This window comes from Opisthorchis viverrini (assembly GCF_000715545.1).
Source record: "Opisthorchis viverrini unplaced genomic scaffold opera_v5_55, whole genome shotgun sequence".
Taxonomy (NCBI): Eukaryota; Metazoa; Platyhelminthes; class Trematoda; order Opisthorchiida; family Opisthorchiidae; genus Opisthorchis; species Opisthorchis viverrini.
Genome location: NW_008751709.1, coordinates 418,140 through 439,293, shown reverse-complemented (window position 1 = coordinate 439,293; position 21,154 = coordinate 418,140). Strand labels below are relative to the sequence as shown.

Genomic DNA, 21,154 nt, shown 5'->3' with positions numbered 1-21,154 from the left:
TAACTCAATTCACGTGATTACTTATTAGGCCAAGAAAACCATTCGATCAATGAACAGTGATAAGTGTATCAGAAGAAAGACACGCATGTGAATATTCAGAAAGCCATCAAACTATACTGTGTGAGTATGAGTTATTTGTGTCTAGCGAAGGTAGTTGTAATTTTAACGTCAGCCGGACCTGCCGATTAGAGTGGAGAACTTTTGCCTGTCATTCCAGGGAGGACCTCAACTTGAATTACAAACAAGGCAAACCAGACGGTAAGCTACCCACGAATTTTTTCGCTCCTCAAATGCTACTTAAATTGGGATCGATGGTAGTTTATTCGATATCCATGCGAAAAAAAGAGTATCTTGTAAGACGTTCAGTCGGTTCATAAATTAAATGTCTTTACGAAGACCGCCATCGTTTTCACAGTCCTTGGAGTAACGCTTGCAAGTTAATTCTGCTTTCCCTAGTCACCAGTACGTTAAAAATTCAAACAGTCCGTTCAAGGTTTACTGAAATGAATCCAGCCCTACCCAACTTTCATTGTAAATATTGACAAATTTTACACCATATTCATTTGTGAGTAGCTGATGTTTGACCGGAACATCCAAAAATTCCCACCCGTATGAAAAATGCCCGAGTGGCGACATCATTTGGCAACGCCAGATATGTTGCCATAGCGTTGGGGTCTGAAAGCATAGATTTGTGTTCCGTGAGTAGAAATAAGATATATCATTCATCTAAGGACCCTGTTAGTGCAGACGTTATCCCTTTTCTACTGTGTAATAATGAAATGATATTGCCAAACAGAAGGCACTGGACAAATCATGTAAAAGCCCAACTTTGGTACGAAAATCAACTGAGTTCCACGGGTCTAAGGTGGGTCTAGCTTTGGGTGTCATATTCTGACAGCGGAAAGTGTACTCATTTTTACCCGATGCTTCCTGCGGTTCCTTAGTATTCTACAACCAAGGCCCATCGGCTTGGACGATTTACAGTATACACCCTCAACTGATAGTAAATGCGACAGAGAGGTAACTTTATTATTATGTAACCCTGTTGATATCGGTAGCCACTTCTACCCCTTGATGTATGGTTAACCACTAGTTATTTTCATGCAAAGGCATTCATAAGACATTCAGCCTGATACCAATAGCAACAATCCAACCAGTTCAGCTACGCCCTCAAAATCGACAATGAACTAATTTGTTCATTTGCTTCGATTCTATCAGCCTTTTTCCTACCTTACCTGTGAACCCTTGGCTCTATACTAGAACGCACATTATACCCGATTTATTGATAGCAAGTGAAAACGTCAATGGCCACGCGGCATCATCCGTATCACTCCACTGGATTTCAACCCTGGACAAACTAAGTAAACAAGAACACCTAAAGACTCATAAAAGACCAAGAACATGGGGGTTATTCTCAGAATAAGACTTAGGCTGTACATACTAGTATTCCCCGGAAAAAACAGCACATGACCACGAACAAGCACGCCAAAGCTGGTGGAGTATTCACAAGAGGTCCGAACAAATTTTTAATCAGGTATCTTGCAATGACTTCTCTTCAATGGAGCTCTGCTTTTACCTCTTGACGTTACTCAATATATACTTTCAAACAACAGTCCTTAAGTAGCCGCTTTAGTACATCGCTTCAACTCAAGTTCTTGGAGATACTGAATAAAATAGTATAGCTGGTAGTCTGCTCACTGAGCTAAGAACATTTCGTTTAATAAAACAGTATACAGGATATGTCAATGCCTGGTCCTCAAAAGTGCACTCTTACGGTTTACATCACAACGCCGGATGGGAGTACCACCTCCCTCTTAAGTTTGTATGCCGTTTAGAATCAGCACATACCGTGAGATCCTTTGCTCAAAAACCACACGACATCGTAAAATGACTGGTACACATGTCAGCCAAATTCAAATCCCTCGTTTGATCATATCGTACAACCAACCACAACTGCAAGCTGAAAAGTGTAATCAAGTAACATGACTGAAGAGATCATTGAAGCGTACAGAATGCTCTTCCTAACATTGTAGAAGTACATGTTGTTTGGTTTTTGAAGGTTAAAACATCCCTTATTTGACTAGTACAGCATCTAGTCAGTTATTGCCTTTAATTAGGGGAAACATGTGATGGCAGCCACAGTAGCCTGTTTGCACTTTGTGGAGACTGATATAGGACTGTAACTGTTATTTTCATCCCACGGCATTCACTCTGCTGCGAGAGCACAAGATTTAGCGCAGTAAAGGTCAAACAGCAGGCAGATGATAAGATATTGTGTGACTTAACGATGAATCAGATGACACGCTAATATACATGAATATACAGAATGACTACATTCTCAAACACTTTGTTGGCAGAGGTTCATAAAACCTCTTTAGCGTACATCTTAAATAGTCCAAGTTTGACCTGCGCCAATCACTGTGTGATTGATTAGATTAGATGAGCTGCATCATGTGGCTACCATCTGGTGTCAAATTGGGACAAACATCCAGTTTCTATCAAATTGTCCGACTTTGTGTGGTACAGGCAACTCGGATGTTTGATGTTGGTCAACAAGTCCTTCACTCATTCTCAGTTAACAATGCCACGGCATTACCCACGGTGAATCTCCTTTAATCAAGCTCTGTGAAATCCTCATTGCCAGTGTCATCAGCGGAACCCAGTGGAGAAGCCAACAGCAGGACTCGTCTGCCACTCCACTGTTGCAGAGACATTTTAACGATTGGTTTTCTGGTCGTTCGGTACTTTGGTACTAACCAGGTCACGCAAAATGCCTGTAGGATCCGCCATTTTTTCTTCATAATGCGTTGTTCAAATTACTGAAAGATATGATTATTTTAAGATTTATGTAGTCTGAAATAGCACAAAATCCTATATAGTGTTCTGTGGGGATCACAAGCAGCTACGCAAGTGAAAACAATCAACAGCTCTTTTTCATAAAGTAAACTACTCACAAGGCTGCTGAAAACTCTTCGACAGCCCACGACCGGTTTCGCCCTTCTTGGGGCTCATCAGGTAGGCGTAGTCCCCGAGTTTCCGTCAACCTTATGTTCTACTTAGACCCAAATTGGCTTGTTTTCGAGAGATATACTCAGCAAACTTGTGAGTAGTTTCCTTAGTGAAAATATACTGCGATTTCTCGAATATCGTACTATCTGAAATATGAGGCGATCTGTGTACAGCACATTCAGTTGTAGAGTATCATAAATGAGAGATTCAGTCGAGTCTCTCGTGAAAACCAGATTGATTTGCAAATGAGTGTATTTCATCAACAACTCTCTTTGTACGTAGAATGTGCGTAAATGTGCCATGAGGTACACCGCAAATAGAATGTGAATGACCTATGGTGTACGGCTTTTTGGTGCAAATTGGTGCTGGTCCCTGTGAGACTGTTTGTATTTGTGTGCTCTGTAATCTCAAAATGAAACTTTCCACGTCCGTGTATCACCAATTCACTGAACTCCCTCGGGTTGTGTTTCAGTATATCTTGCCAAGTCTTGTTGAGTCCCACTAGATCCTGCGGCTATCGACATCCATACGTCTTATTCGTTGAGAAATCTCGATAAGAACCTTAAAGTATTCTAAAGCGAGTCCAATGATGTTGCCCGTGGTCGGCAGTACGATACAAACTGGAAATATGCATACGTAGTGAGACTGTGGATTGTACTCACTGAGCCTGGGGGTCTCAAGGACACATTGTTACGAAGACATCCTGATGAATTCCTTCAGAATTACTTGCCCTTTCGCAGATCGCCGATCCCATCGTGATATCAGCAAAATATCTGAACAGGTAGACAATCCCGACAGGCTTACTCACTTCCGCCGAATGTTATTCCAGAACTTTGTCCCCTAGTGCTGTTTCAACTTTTCTCAATAGAACCTCAGTAGATTTTTTCCATTGCATCGAGCCAGCTGTTCTCATTACCCTCCCCATCTCGGACGTTCACCTTAGGTGGTGGAAGGCCACGACATTCTCACAAGCCCTTGGTCACGTAAGATCAGTGGCCGCTCAAAAACAAGCCCACCCACGTACACACTGGCGAAAGCAGTGGAGAAGAGAACGCGATTTAATGGGCCTGTCTACGTCATGTGCCCCAAAGGTACGTCCTTAAGCAGACGGCCTAGCTCTCAGGTCAATAGAGAGCAAGGTCGAGCGGACTAGTCACCACTGCGCCAGTGCATTGCATCGGTGCCATCACATCCACCGCGGCCTTCGCATTCACGCGCCGAGCTGAAGCAGGCCACTGATTGGTGGCTTTTATGGACTGACAGGTTGGTACGTGACTCCCATATGTGGCTGCAGTGAGAATCAGTGGGGGTATTGGGAACAAATGTCTAAGTGACCGACACGCTTAGCGGTCAGACCGATTATGCCTAAAAAGACTATGATGCAGCAGTTGTGAACATCAGATGAAGACCGTCCGTCCTCAATGCACCAAAGTTCTCGAATCATTCACTGTTCACAAACATTTGGTCGATCGGTGCCACAACATTTGGAATCCCATGACTTAACAATTATCGCATCAAATAGTACAGTATTTTTAGTCATGGAAATAGAAGTACATTTCCCTCCAGTACTTTTCTATACTTAGCCCCACTCTGAAACAGTAAAAGAGGCGTAGACCAAATAGGAACAACATAAACCCGAGATTCAGCCGAAATTCAGTAGTGTCCCGTAAAGCTCAAATTAATGTACAATTGACAGCACTTCGCGTAAACGTTTTGTAGGCTTGTGTGTCTTTTATGGGATATCCGTTAATCTCCCATCATCCCGGCCGGAATTCTATCAAAACCCATTGACCGACATAGGTAATAAAGAATACCACTTACGCAAGAAAATTATTTACCAACTATATACATGAAACTTTACAATATAAAATGTTCTGTACGAACTGTATACTTGTGAGTGAAACCTTACAGGATAAGTATTCAGCGAGCGGAAGCCTCACAACAAAACCCGTTCCTACATCTGGGAGATTGGAATCTTTTGTAGCCTTTTATGCCCAAAGACGATACAAGAAAAACTGTACCAATAGAACAAACTACTGTAGGACCGATATTCGCATTTATCGTTTCACTTTTCTGTCTCAAGTTTAGGGGATACTGAGAAATGCAGGTGAGTACAGCCATTCACATCGATACGAATAATTTTTTTTACCATTTTGTCTCTTCCTTAAATGTGTTCTTGAGGAAAAAGTGTGAAACATTATCTGGTAGTTAAATGTCTCGAAAAAATTGAACGTCGAAGTCACTCGGGTGATGTTACATTCATACATCATATACGTAATGTACACGGACACAAATGCACAAACTCTCCGCTGAATCGATCAAAAAAGACGAAAAAGGGACCAAATCCTCCACGCAGCACTCAGTTTTTATATCCAGATTTGGGAATACTGAGGATTAATTCGAAAGCAGATTTCGTTAAAAGGGTCAATTAGTCATCCCTGGTTCGATGCTCAGATCGAAAATTGTTCATGAAGAAGAGGCACCACATAATTTTTTAGTCGGTGAATTCAAATGGAGAAACACGAATACAGATCGTGCTTAAGCCACTCTAGTATAAATATGAAGGAACGAAAAATAACTGGATTGACGAGAAAGCTCGCCGTACTCATTGTACCTAACTTACAAGTCCTGACTTGCAGTTCTGAGTTGCCGCAGAGAAACAACAAAAAAGTATGGTGGGCAGTTCCACTGTAACGTCATGGCTTGAAGCAGTTCATTACGGACAAGAAAGGACATTTTCAGTGCATTTTCAGACGTGAAAACAAATATTCGTATCTAGTCATCATTTATGAATTTCGATAAACCAGTGTATTGAGGTCTCGAAATAACGAAAAACGATTGTATATCCAGAGATTTTCTGATTTCTCATGAACTGGAGAAGAAAAAACACCCGTCTGCAGAGATTTGGCTATCCTTTCAATAATGAATGCTCACAAACAAATGTGATGTGAGTAGATCACTGTCAGTAGCCATGTAATTTTGCAAAGTCTCTTTCAGGCTCAAACTCCTCACCGCTACTGTTCGGATAAGCCAACACTATACATACACAAATGTGTCAATTTATTTGTAAACAGTGGTCCTTAACTTGAATCCGCATTGATCTATTTGATTTAGGACACCAAGTGTCAGGTAACTTAACCTTCAGCTACATCACAATTTATTTTATGGATAAATGTTCCCGCAGCTTACACTTATATTTCCAGCAATAACCCTAAAATAATAATTTTCATATGCTTCGAATGCATTTCTTTTTGGTCGAAGAAGGCGGAAGTTTCAGTCAACAAGAACATCCTCACATTCTTGTTCCTCAAACGATCATGTGGCAAGCTTTCTTGCTCGTTATTACTTCCGCGACTGCTCGGACTGCAGTCTCATGAAGAGTTCGGTAGTACATAGGTGGAGCATTCGACTATACTACTATAACAGTTGAACGATTCCGTGCAGCAGTCACAAGCAAATTACACTAAGTGTACACGGTCATCGATTCAGAACAGATTTTAAATTGACCTACTACTGATCTCCTACCAGGATGAAATGAACCTTCTCCAAGGTGTGACGCAGAATCAACCAGTTTGAGATAGCGGATACCACAGCTTCTACATAGTGACAGTAGACCAACCACTTTTAATCGTGCAGTGAAGTTTATATCGCAGAAATTAGTTCCGATACCAAGGAGCAAACAGCCTAATACGTTGAGTATATCTCGAACCACTTTATTGTGGTCGATGTAGGTTGTTGAGTTTGTACTGAAATTCCGCATAATCCGTCTTGACAAAGCTGCTTTCATAGCGAAGTCGCGTTGTGTTGTTATTGTACATTTCTCAGCCCGTAACTAGATGAAAACAAGGGAGTAGTTTAAAATTGTATGTACTCTTGATAACATTATGGACTGTTTCGAATAAAGCTTTTGGAGCAGAGGCTGGTCATCCAATGAGGGACCATGAACGAATAGCTTGATATCTCACCGGCAAGGGGAGATTCTGACACGGAAAAAATGGAAACGTAGAACCCCCAGTTCAAGGTCTAAAGATTTTTCCACTGTAAACATAGACATCGCTGTAGTAAATATGGCCGGTCACATAATTTTATCTTCAGTGTGTATCTGGGGCAGTCTGCTGACTCCCGATTCAGCTACATCTATCCGGCTTTTATACATGTACATGGAGGCTAGACATACCACGTTGAAAAACTCACTCGAGAGAAGCTGTTTCTGAACAAAAATTCGATTTGTTGTTCTGTTCCTCCGAAGATACGTGTTTTTGAGAAATGTTTACAGCAATCCACAACAAAGCTTATCAACGAGACGGAATCAATCAAAGTCACCAAGTGGGTCAATCTGCTGCGATTTAATCAATAAAGTGGATCGAATGACGGTTTCATCATCGATGGTTGACTAGATCTGTAACCGCTGCCTCAATTAATGTATTGAAACTATCAGCGGTAGATCAAAAAGATAGAATATTTCTGTCTAACAGGCTAATTTTCGATCTATTCGTCATGGTACAACTAATCATGAAGACAGCGTATATGTGATATATACGTGTGATATATGTGATATGTGATATGCGATATCGAATAGCTTCCAGTAACTTTACACATAGTGTGTTATTTCAAATGTCGCGAACTGGAGCATGAGCTGACCTCTGTGCCACGCTTCCAGTTGGAAAATTGTAAACAGAAGATTCAGGTGAGCCTCCCGTTAACACAGGTGTAGCTCAAAAGTTAATATAGTTTTCCAGCTGCGTAAAATTTGGAGTTCGGATGGAATTTATTGCTGACGCCAACCTGAGGATTGCTCCACTTGAAGATCCCTATTAGGAGAGAACCAGTTGTAGAAGGCCTGGAGGAGTTTTCAGCAACCTTAAAAGTTGCGCACTATGTCGGAAGCGTGCTCAGTGTTGAACACGCTTTTGGTCTACAAAAGCACCACAAGGTCATCAGATCAAATGCAGCGATTGGCACCAAAAATTCAGTGCTGACAAGATCAGTTAGGTGGCGTTCAGTATACCTTCAGAATACCTTAACGTGCCTTTTCTGGTTCTTTTCTCACTAATTTATATCTTGAACCTACCAACGTATGTGTATTTCACGTTTCCGATATGGTCATTATCTGTTTCTGTCTTTATAAATCCAGGTGCCTTCCTCATTCCTTACGTGGTGATGTACATACTTGGTGGACTACCTCTGTTCTACCTAGAACTAGCACTTGGGCAGTTTCAACGAAGTGGATGTCTTACTGTGTGGAAACGAATTTGCCCAATGTTCAGTGGTAAGTCTTCCGGTTATTTTGGTGGCTTTCATTCAGTAATTTGGGTGGGCTATCATGAGGTATCTGTGCGTTGGTGTCACTCTCCTCTCATTCACGGCTTCGACCCTGTGCCACTGTACAACCAACCACCAGATGCAGAGCTAACTAACTAGAAATCTCTATCAAAGAAGGAAAAACAAAAAAGGTTTTAGCTAACTAATCTCGCCTATGGTAAAGATGGGTTCTCATCTCGCCTGGGCTAAAGCTCAGAGCAGGAAATTATACTTTTATTCAAGACTCTATCGGAGTTTCTAGGCCCATAGATCAAGGATCTGTTAGTTGGTTCGGATAAAGCATATCAATGCGAATTCATTAGGGAACTGATTTGGTCTTGAAAACGTTCTTCACTGAGAGCAGCTTGATGGTTGCCATTAGAGTTCCCCGAGATCTTTTTACCGTCTTCCTTGGTTTCGTATTCTGCATATCAGCCAAAACGCTCTACATTTAACTATTTCCTAGCTTTTTCTGAACACTCTGATCAAAACGCGCTTCACAACTTTATAAGATTTGGCAGGCTGTACGGAGGCCGTTGGTCTCATTCAGGACTGAGGTCTCGGGATTAGTCGTATTACTTGCACAATGTACCTTTTTGCCCATCCTCAGCGGATGCGATCGCTAGGGGGTGACAAAAAGGAAAGCAGACCGGTAAACCGATCGGGCTATGCGGTGGTTATGCTCTCTTAGAAGGGAGACTGTACAGAGATTGTACAAAATGGTTCCTGTATTGTGTTGGGAGTAGTCTTAGACTGTTTCCATAACATTCGCAAGGTTCCCTGTGAAGTGCCATTTTGGGAAAGTCGCCACTTTATTTGAGGTTGGCTGTAGAAGAGGAGCACCTTACAAAATGTGTCAAATGTGGTAACCTGGCTATTTGCTTTTGTTTCAGTAAACTGGTTGTTGAATCTAGACAGCTGCTGATCAGTCATGGGCCCATTTCCCTCTGCCTCGTCTACATTTTTTATATAACCGAAAAAAACCGGGTTACCCTAATTTATACAAGAGCCTGGGACGCCTCAGACAAACCCATTACTGATAAAACTCATCACATGATAGTGGCCGTTACCCTACCACCCCCAATAAGCACTTAATCTTTTTAAACACCTCACTAGCCAATCTTTATTCCCATATATGAAGGAGAAGGACACCAATTTTAGACCACGATGTGCTAATGAACCCTTTCAGAGAAACGATACACATACTGTACAGGTAGCATTAGGGTGACTTATCGTTGGACCTTGGCAAGTTCAATTAATACATGACGGTTATCATGGAAAAATAAAATAAAAAGTTTTCATCTAGTCACAGCATCCATCAAACTTTATATATTGCTTGAACCCCATCAACCATGTTCGTTCACATTATGCGGACCGGTGCCCAAATGTTTCTTTCGTGCAGCAGTCCTATTCCAACTCGGAGTCGATTTCTGCGAATTATCCAAATGAATTTAACTGTTTGGTTGTTTGGTCTGTTCGCCGAGCTTGGCAGTTGGATCGCAAACGTTTCATCATTCCACAGTATTGCCGAATTTAACTGTGTCTTTCGTTTTACTTCCAGGTATTGGATTCGGTATATGCATAATTGCCAGTTACACTGCCTGGTACTACAACACAGTCATGGCATGGGCATTGTTCTACATGTTTGATGCAATGAAGCCCCATGTGCCCTGGGACAGCTGCAACAATTGGTGGAATACCAACTCCTGTGTGACTGTCTACCAAAAACTGGTTAACCATACACTCACAGAAGGTGAAGAGGAAGGTGTTACAATCCACGAAAATATCTCTTTTTTGGTCCAGGAAAATGTGACTTATTTCTCTTCAACCGAAGAGTATTTCTAGTGAGTTTGTTCAACAATAACCAGAAACGTAGAGTTATACTTGATTTGGCTTATTTTATAGACGTCCTGTACCGACGATCATACGACCCGCTTTTCAACGCTTGTTTGGTTTACCAGTATCGTATGGTTTCCACTTTTAGAAATGCATTGAGTCAGTGCATTCATCTAAACACCTAGTATAGCCGTCGTTCATCGCAGGCTCCATGCTAGCAACCTAGGTATATCAGAAAGATGTTTGAGTTAAATACGTCCGCCGCTAAACGTTCACACAGGACTTTTTGTCGAGGAATACAAGCGTACGAAACGTCCAGTATGGATGATTTACACTGCCCCATTTGCCGATATTCTCCTCATGGAATATCTTCGAGAAGGATCATACTGTGTAAATGAGGTCTTTTGTGGTGTGGCCGTTCTTCGACAGAGTCACGAGATGAAGGGAAATATTCTATGTACTCTCGTCTTCGGCTTACTTCATTATATACTGACTATGAGAGAAAGAACATTTTAACTGGACGGAATGCGTGTATCTGGTTAAATTGCAAAGCCGTGAAATGAGAACTAGACATCAAACTGGTATCAAATTCCGAGAGAGGACGCATAGACTGCGTGGATATCAGTCATCAAGCGTAAGCTGGATTAAACAGCAACGCGCAAAAAACGCATGTCTTATGGTAGCTCACTAGACCCTAGAAGCTATGTTACTGAATTTATCAGTTTATTAAATGCACTGGTGTCGCGGTTCATTTTCACCGAAATTTCCAACCGGCCATAGTGTGATGATGGTGTGAATATACGGGCATCCAACTGAATCCCATTCTCCGAACCTAACTTCAGACCAGGACTTCAGATTCCACTGCAAAAAAACAACGTTTTCGAGATTCTTCTCCCCCAGTCTAGGAAAGAGAAGGACGGAGTAATAGATATATGAACAAATAGATTCCTACAAAAAACCGAAGCTGATTTCCAAGAAAATGTGAGAACAAGAACTTGCAGTTTCATTGACAAGGAGTTGAGCCATCTACCACTCCTGGTGCGCTGTTGGGTAATTGCCTGATTGACCCCGTCAATGTTTTGAGTTTCGATTCATCTGATGTTGGCACGCGACTGTTGAATTTCAACCCGGTTCACTTGTAAGCTTTCATCGTGTGTGACTTTTAAGTTTTAACGTTATTTGAAACACACTGGTTGGTTCGTGACGGGGATCTTTCGCGATCAAGTACTGTCATTTTGACGCTATCAACTTGGACTATTGTTTCCGTGGCCCACGCCATTACATGAATATGTGAAGACGGAACGTATCTGTGCCCATCGTGAAAAATAATTAGATGACTACATCAATTCGAATAATTTTTCTGGCTCGGCACTACAGTTTCAGACTGTATAATTGCGATGCCTTTGCTGAACCTGATCAGCGACATTTTTGTCACTTCATTCATTGAAATCTATTTGGTGTGACAGGCCCGCCAGGTCAGCTAGACGACGGCGACCAGACGTAGACCACGCAAGATCGTTCGTATCAGCAGGCGCCCAAATGTCTCTTCTTGGGCATGTGATCAGGCAGTGCTAGAAAGAATATCCCATGAATAGCGCAAAAAGGTAGTCACGACGCATAGCTATATCTACCAGCCTTTTTTGACGGTTGATTGAAGGAACTGGCGGATGCTGTGATTGAATCCAAGCCGTAAAGAATCCTCAACTGTGGAAATTCTCGAGGACGATAGCACCGAATTCATCTTAACTTTGCCAGACCATTTTGATGAATAATCTACCCCACACACACCACGGATGTACCTCATGTCAAAAGTGACTACCACGATGACTGCCTACTGGAAAGTTACGGACATTACCCCGTTGTTTCGGGTTGTCGTATATTATACAGGTGCAAAATAATAAACAGTCTACCCCTGCCTCACTCGGCAACTTCTGTGCGCTCGGTACCATGAGACATCTTCGATCAACACCATAAAACGCACAATATGACGGACAAGGTGAGCGGTTTGTACACCTCTTCAAGCGAGACTCACTAAAGTCTCGATAGAAGTGACAGAGCTGGATGTTAGCTAAGCGTTCCTGACAAATTACCAGAAAATTTGAATCATAAAAATTCCAAACGGAAAGTTTCCAGTTGGTGACGTGTTTAACTAAAAGATGATATTGATTATCAGGGTAATGATACCGAGAGGGGAAAACCTGACATTTTAGTGACTATCAAATAGACTACGAGTAATTGAGCATGTTCAAGGGCAGGTGTTGACGTTTGACCTTGGATTAATCCATTGAACGACGGTGTGATTATTAGACTCAAGCCACTGAGACAGAATCTGCTCGTAAAACAAATTTGCTGATCCAATACTGGCACGTCGGTTAATTGAAAACCGCCAATACTGATCACACAACTTACTGACCAAAAAAGGAAAATCATACACAACTGACTATTTGATCCTACTTTGCAGATTAACCCACTTTATTTTCAACGAATACTCGTAACGTAACGGTAACTCACTGAGCTAGACGCATGGTGCTTTCCCATCAGCCTATGAAACACATTACATAGTCCTGCATCAAGCTTGACAACGAATGTAAGGATATCCAATGTCCCCCTACAAAATAAACTCACGTAATTCAAGAAAATTCGCCATGCTGTGTGAAAGTAAATGAAGAGTTTACTCATTCCACATGCGGGCTGTGCACATTTCTATTTGAATAGGGTACATTGAGAGGGCAGTCATCCTGTTGCAACATAAAGCTGAAAGTGGATATTTTGATGAATCTCCCTTAACACCAAAATCAGATTTATTACTATCCTCCTCGGGTTTGACATTTCGCAGCGAAGCCAACGAATCGTCTACCAGTTGGGGATCATCGAAGATGCCGATCGCTCATCATTTCCAAATGAATAGACCAAGACGCTGTTGCATGAATGAAAGGACACCATTGGGACGGATTGGAATCGCAGATATATCGTTCATCGACTGTGTACTCAGGAAGCTGCAAACTGTACCTAATCTACATCACATTTATGCACCCAAAGTTCACAGATGATTTGCGAAACTCTGCCTACTGGATTAGTAGCTAATATCTGCCACCGCTAGTGGTGAGTCGCCTGTGTGACTTCCACAATGGACCAGACGCTGATTTCGTCCAGACACCCAAAGAGTACTGGAAAGTAAAAATGGACTTGGCACCTCAATTTCTCACTTCTAATATTACTATATTCTTCTTTACTTTTTGAACGTTTATAGTCAGTCGGTGCATCTTCATCTATTACATAAATGATTGTTCAAGTTGTTGGATCGCCGAGCAGACGCCTCGGTGGTCCGTACTCAGCTCAGAGGGAACAAAATACAGGTTGTGAAGAAGGGTTCGGTTGCCTGAGCGGATGAGGCTAATAAAATCATCTGCTTCCATTCAGTTGTCAAGTTTGGTGCCTCTTCCAAACTGAACATAGTCGAACCTATTGGCCAATTTTGCATGCCCAGTTAGATATTCCAGCATTTTCGAGAATACAACTTGTTCAACCAAGAAACAACCTGGTTGCTGGTTCGCAGCAGAGCTCGCCTCAGCAACCACAACGCATTTGTTATTACACAGCCCAAATGATCTGCGGGCTCCCTCACATCCGGATGGAACGCGTGCAAAGACTTCAGGGGATAGTGGGACTGATGTTTACGACAATAACCATGTATGCGTCTGGCGCGTTTGTGGTGAACACTTCATGTTGAGCATTCAGCTGCTCATGAGCTCGACATTAGCCGAGAAGAATTTCGGGAGTTCATAAATGCAGATGTACATATGGCCAACGCTAAAAGCACATTGACGTACTGCGCCAACAGAATTGCGAACGCAACTGGCCTCTGATCGATCTGTCGCAGAGTTTGAGGCCGGTACTGAGATCAGCGTATACGTTAAGGTATGTGACAATGCCAGCGCAGTAAAAGATCCAACCTCCCCGTTGTATCGTGGGTGGCACTGAGCCTGCCAGACTACGCGATAGGGAGAAAGCAGAGAACTCGCGACACGGCTGTATTGCCAGGACAAAACATGCAGAGCGTCTGCGTGAATACATAGGATGACTAATTGGCCATATATGGTCGTTCACTTGTCCGTTCCGTACATCCACTGGTGGGGTTCCGGTCGTGAACAGTCTCAGGCCCACCAGGCTGGTCGTATGTTGCTAAGCCGTTTGGTGAGAGCCGCCAACTCAACTACTTTCCGGACATGTCGAACCGATGCTGACCTTGGGGATGCGTCACTCCCTGCACATGTGCCTTTTCTTCTGGGCGCGCCCTGACACTCCCTAACTAGGTAGTTGTTGTGCTCGCGATTTTGTTAATATACCGTAACTAGAGAATCTGATCATGGATGTTGATGGTGTTATTGGACTGCGGAGGTGTGAGAGTACGAAACAGACTATGATCAACTGGAATATGGAATCTTGGTTCACGTATCCGTTTTGAATGAACGAAATGTAACAGTCTTACAAAATTAGGCACAAAAGGAAATGGTTTTGATTGACTTATGTTCGTAGGAGTTTTACGACTGAGGGTTTCTCTAAGAACACTCCAAATTATCAATTTCTTTGCAATGTGAAAAGATCTAGTCATTTTTAATGGGGATTTTGTCCTGTGTGTGAAAAGCCATGACATATTGTACAGCTGCTTCATCCTTAACGGGAGTCATCAGCAGTGGGCATTTGAAGGAAGTTTAACAAGTTTCGAACCCAATCTTCTGGAAGGTTAGCGTTCACAGTATCAGGAGGGGAGATGCGGGTCTAATATTCCAGATTTTTGTGAGATACGCAGTTCTGATGATTCTTAATAACAATGAAACGGCCCTACAGTGTTTAATGGCTTTTCAGCAACGACAAGCTTCACTTACAGGACACAATCTACATTAAAAATTACTAACGGCTGATATCAGCTTATTGCACTAACAAATAAATACAAGGTGAACATCTTGTATTTATTTGTGCTCTTTTACATCTTAATATTAGATAAAACCTTTAGTTTCGGATTTGGCGAGATGGTTGTGTAGGGCCACTATAATGCTAGTGCGCTTTGTTCGAAATGGTGGGCTGACATTCCTTCCCGAATTCGCCTATAATACCGAAATGTACCAATGAATCACGCCGCTCAGCAAGTAATATTAGATGTGGTCTGCGCTTAGCTGTTTGTGCAACCAACTGAATACCTCGTATTCGGTATAAACACCGGAGAATGAGACCGAAAGTTTACTAGGAGGAAAAAGTTCTAAAGCCGTCAGCATGCCCAATTGGGAGTTCATATTGGTTGGGATCAGTGAATGGTTTACATCTGGTGTGGGGTAAAGAATATCTGGCTGTCCTCGCTCTGTATAAGACGCACCCAAGGCACACCCATGGCTGGTTAACCTTAGCCATAGTTCATCTTCACCCGGGCAACGGTAGTCACAGAGCCATTGCTTGCACAGGTCTGGGCATGGCGATCCGGAATGTCACAGTTTCCAAGCTGAGTATTGCAGACAAAAATGGGAACTTTGCAATGTGAAAAGATCTAGTCATTTTTAATGGGGATTTTGTCCTGTGTGTGAAAAGCCATGACATATTGTACAGCTGCTTCATCCTTAACGGGAGTCATCAGCAGTGGGCATTTGAAGGAAGTTTAACAAGTTTCGAACCCAATCTTCTGGAAGGTTAGCGTTCACAGTATCAGGAGGGGAGATGCGGGTCTAATATTCCAGATTTTTGTGAGATACGCAGTTCTGATGATTCTTAATAACAATGAAACGGCCCTACAGTGTTTAATGGCTTTTCAGCAACGACAAGCTTCACTTACAGGACACAATCTACATTAAAAATTACTAACGGCTGATATCAGCTTATTGCACTAACAAATAAATACAAGGTGAACATCTTGTATTTATTTGTGCTCTTTTACATCTTAATATTAGATAAAACCTTTAGTTTCGGATTTGGCGAGATGGTTGTGTAGGGCCACTATAATGCTAGTGCGCTTTGTTCGAAATGGTGGGCTGACATTCCTTCCCGAATTCGCCTATAATACCGAAATGTACCAATGAATCACGCCGCTCAGCAAGTAATATTAGATGTGGTCTGCGCTTAGCTGTTTGTGCAACCAACTGAATACCTCGTATTCGGTATAAACACCGGAGAATGAGACCGAAAGTTTACTAGGAGGAAAAAGTTCTAAAGCCGTCAGCATGCCCAATTGGGAGTTCATATTGGTTGGGATCAGTGAATGGTTTACATCTGGTGTGGGGTAAAGAATATCTGGCTGTCCTCGCTCTGTATAAGACGCACCCAAGGCACACCCATGGCTGGTTAACCTTAGCCATAGTTCATCTTCACCCGGGCAACGGTAGTCACAGAGCCATTGCTTGCACAGGTCTGGGCATGGCGATCCGGAATGTCACAGTTTCCAAGCTGAGTATTGCAGACAAAAATGGGAACCGTTGTAGCGACCCCGTCACCCATATACTTGACTGTTCAACTCAGTCGCTCACTGGATCGCAAGGCTTGTCTTTTTTCTCATACGCACAAACACGTCGCATTAAGCTGACTCATCGGACATCGATTGTCTGCACCGCCCAGTCAGCGTAGCAACCACTCATGTGCCGACGAGCCCACGTATACGCCCTGGGACCTACATAAAGGGAAACCGAACCCAGACAGGACACACAGACTCGCGCGCGCGCAGGGAGCAAGGAGTCAGCCAAGCACTCCGAGTCCACGGACAATCATGGAACACGTGTAGCAGCCATACTGCGAAGAAAACACGTTTCCACCGTCCGGACTTTTACCAAGAGACTCTCACATACGATAAGTTCCCTTTTGACTCTCTCCCATTTCGCATTGTATTTATTTTTTTACGCGTTGCAACCCTCCACTGTCCACCACACTAAAAACTTCTATTAGTGCACATACACCTTCTGATTGGTATTATGGCTATCACCACCTGTGCACTAATACAGTCTAGCATTTGATTCCAACAATGACCGCTGCTGGAGACAAACTAATGATAAGCCGAGCACAGAATACACCCGCATGGAGTCCTACAGCTAGCCGTAGTATGAATCGATTGTCTGTACGACGATGGTGATTGAGAATCACCTCTAGCACCAACGCAGTTGAAGTATACTTCAATATTCAGTGTGCTAAGACATTTCTGTTGGTTTTGTTCTATGTGACGTTGATCATGGAAAGTCAGTTTTAAAGCCCTTGTAGAATTATTAATTATCTGCTAATCTAGGAAACCTATGATCGCACTACCAACTCTATTTTATTCGGCGACGTTTGGCCGACAGCTCACAGTGTCCGGTGGTTGTAGTCAAATGCGAAGACGGTACAGCTGCCGAAGATCCAGGTTTTTCTAGGTCTGGGCCCCACAGCTCCGACGATTCCCTTGAGTCGAAAATGGAGATCGCTGATTAGAATCTGGCACCCGCTTCGTACCGATCTCTCCTTGTAGTCCTGCTTTGCTCTTCGTTTCTATTTCACCACATCTACGTCAGAGCTTTCAGATTTCCCTTTCTTTACATTCAATGGATCCTTCAGCTGCTACGTAACCGTATTCCCCATAGTTCAGAAAACACCGTGGACGGCTGAATATGACCATGGCCAGTTGCAGTTCATCCGTAGGAGAATCTCTGCGTCCTGCACCCATTTGCTCCAACTAAGTATTCACCTCAGGCAGTGCAAATAGATGCCACTCTATGCTGTGCCAGCATATGATCAAGACCGCATCAAGACCGTACCATAGGATAGCTAGAACCATCGAGTTTTATGTCTTCGGTTTTAGGTTTTAGTTAATCCACACTCGTTCCTCGAATTTGTTAAAAATTACACCAGCCTAGACAACACTGAATATCAGCTGGCGATCAGTGGTCAGAAAAACGAAAACATCTGCTCACCAACTTTTTGCTTTAGCATGATGACGGTATTCTTGAAAGGATATTCGCATTAAGTTTCCACCCGTGCTCCACTTGGCCCAGTTTACGGAAGTTGGCTGAGTATTCCAGCCATCACCCTGAGCTGAAAGACTGACGCTTGGTAAAATTTCGAAACCAAGAACTGAATCTTACCTTAGCTGGGGAGTTGGAAGCAAACTCCGTGATGCTGCTGCAGGTCGCCGGGACCAATTCGAGTCTGTGGTGTCATCGCGATTGAAAAACGATATGCGAAACACTGCATGCGTTTCAGCTGTTGCTCATGGACGAAATTCAAGTATTCCGTTGACATGATTAGCACAATGAAAATTATGGACCCCAATTACTGCAGCAGTTGACGAATACTTCGCAGTCGTGCTTCCTTTGCCTGCTTAGACCAGCCCGTCTGGATCACACACGACGACGTACGCCGGACATGTATTGTGCGGGGTTGGGATCTGAAGCAAAGGTGCATGACAGAGGATCGGATAAAAAAGCTGATAGCGTGAAGGACAGAAACTAGCAGCCAATCAAGCAGATGCAGTCTGTAGGGTCGCAAACACAGCGCGCAGTCCAGTCGTCCTGTCATCCCAGGCTGTACGGCCTAGGATTTTCCTCGGTTCCTTAAATGTAGCTAACAATTACAAGTGTACTTTTAGTGGCTGTTAAGATGCAGGAACAAAGTACACTATGGCTATGGGAAGAGCTTGGTTCATTTTTCAGAGGTATGAAGGTCATAGCTATTGGCTTTGTGTCTGGTATTCTACATCTCTTATGCGGCCTGCGACAGCGCTCTGTGTTTCGAAGTTCATATGTTCTACGCATGTAACGTCTTGAAAAAACAACTGAGTGATCTTCTAGCATCATTATTCTTCGAAAAAAACTGTGATGTTTTAGTTATTTTTAGTAGCTTAAACATTAGTTGTTCAGGAAATTAGTTGATAATTACGTGTTTAGAGCTACCAGTTCGGGATTCCCAGAGCTAATTGGGGATAAAAGAATTAATGTGCGATCTCAGTGGGTCTGGAAAACCCGGCCTGGTGACTGATGGTGCAATGATTAAACGTCTCTTGAGTAGCAGCGGTGTTGCTCAAATCACAGCTTTTAACTAAATTTTAATCGTAATTGAAAGCTTTTTCAACACATCAAAAGCTAGAAAGGAAGATAGTTCCCGCCCCAAATATGGTTTCTTCGATGGGTGTTTTTTCGGGGTGAGGTGAATTACTGCACTCCCCTCCTTTGAAATTATTTCGAAATAAAGGTCGTCTGAACTCCCCGTTTCCGCATGGAAACTGAATGGCAAAAGTGTTACTCTCATGTAGTTGCAAACCAAAATCCAACGGCTCATCAAACACTGTGTTGCCAATCCTACTCTTCAATTAATTGGGGTAAATTCCAGTATGGGTTAGCAGTTTTGCTCGGCAGTCATCCTTGGTTTTTGTATAGGACTCAACCAGTGCTTTTTTTTACATTAATTACGCTTTCATGTTCTCATCCTAATTGCACTTCTAGCCGACGTGTACTTCAGCTGCAGTATTCCACTGGCTACAGCAATATTGGTCCAATCAGATGGGAAATCTCTCTTTGTTTGATGGCCATCTTCACCATAGTCTACTTTTCTCTGTGGAAAGGTGTCAAAAGTAGTGGAAAGGTGAGCGTCAGTTTGTCAGAAGTTTCCGCTGCCTCAATATTGTTCTGCTTTTGCGTTCGAATTGGCGCCGGACATTTGCGGTCAGTTAGCTCTTGCTTGTCTCCATATTTTTTTCTAAGCTGTCCATTTGTAGACTTTCGCATATCGCCTGTTGGGACTGTTATTGTCCCCTCCAGAGTAAAGTTGTTATTCTGTTGAGAGATCACTCTATGAGGTTGATCAAAAGTGACTTATTTTGATAAGTGATCTACCTTTGGAGGCTGGTAAATTGAAAAAGAGGGTTAAAGAGTTTACTCAGACGGATTGTGTTGTGAACAGCACACACAGAAGACTTTGCGTACCGGTCCGCCGGTATCCAACAGGTGATAAAATGTGCGACTTATCCATGGGGGCATTACATGCTAGACGTTAGATAACAAGAACTGGACAAATATTCAAGCCTAGTCTTTTTAGAGTAATCTCTCTACTGGAGAGAACGTAAGGAAAATGTGAGTTGCAGAAACAACGTAATTATAGGTTGAACACATTCCAAAATTTGAGCAAATACGATTTTAGGTATGCTGTATACCTCAATCATTCCTTAGTAGGAAAAGGGCTCCCAATCTCATGGTAGTTATTAACAATGACAGACTTTTTTCGTTGATCGAACATATTATATCGTATCGCACTGAAGGGAGCTGGCGAAAGGTTCAGTAGCCTATAAAACATGCTTGGATAAAAATAGAGCAGAAGACAAACGATAAGCAAGCATCTGATTTGTGGACATGATAAGTATTCCGACTGCTAACCAGCTAGTGCGTATTTTGTCAATTAACTGGTTTCTTCTTGCATGGGCACTTGGAAGAATGGTCTGTTCCTTTGAACCCAATTTCCCTTTCGCGACAAGAGGCCGATAGCCACTACTGACGCACTGTTTTTCCTTATATTCTTCAACGAAAATGAGGTTCTAGCTGTTCATATAGAAGAAATTGACTGTTTTTAGTGTTGTAGGAGACCCACAATCTGAGCTCCATTTTCATAACTCATTATAATATAGAGACGTTCCCTATAGATGCAGCATCCTCTAGCCTTTGGATCGTGGTACAATCCTGCTTGAGTACTTCCAATACTTTACAAATCTTATCACATGTTTCCTGTTAATATTGTCAAACAGGGCCGTTGGATATGATGGTCCACGTGCTGAAACTGTTACAGTATTGTCGTTGGTGAAATTCACTACGACCGTATTCACTCTGATACCTAGTTTCTGAATGACGTCGATAGCCGTCTGTCACAATGGTATTAATAAGAAAGCTGTAATTAAAGGATGAGGTTTGTACGGAAACCTGAGATAGAATGCTACTTCATACACTATGTCCTGTTGCTTTTGTCGCGTTATACTCTCCCGACTCCAGTAAGAATAAATTACAAGTAAGGTCAGTTAGAA

General features: G+C 42.6%; 1 protein-coding gene across 1 annotated transcript in view; it reads left to right on the top strand.

Moving 5' to 3' along the window:
• T265_03609 (hypothetical protein) overlaps positions 1 to 21,154 on the top strand; it is a gene marked incomplete at both ends in the record, with an annotated part of 60,161 nt that overhangs the window by 3,600 nt on the left and 35,407 nt on the right. The window contains 3 exons of the mRNA XM_009168144.1: positions 8,144 to 8,278; positions 9,872 to 10,154; positions 19,590 to 19,728. Of these exons, the coding sequence (XP_009166408.1) occupies positions 8,144 to 8,278; positions 9,872 to 10,154; positions 19,590 to 19,728 (557 nt within the window). The remainder of the gene's footprint in view (positions 1 to 8,143; positions 8,279 to 9,871; positions 10,155 to 19,589; positions 19,729 to 21,154) is intronic.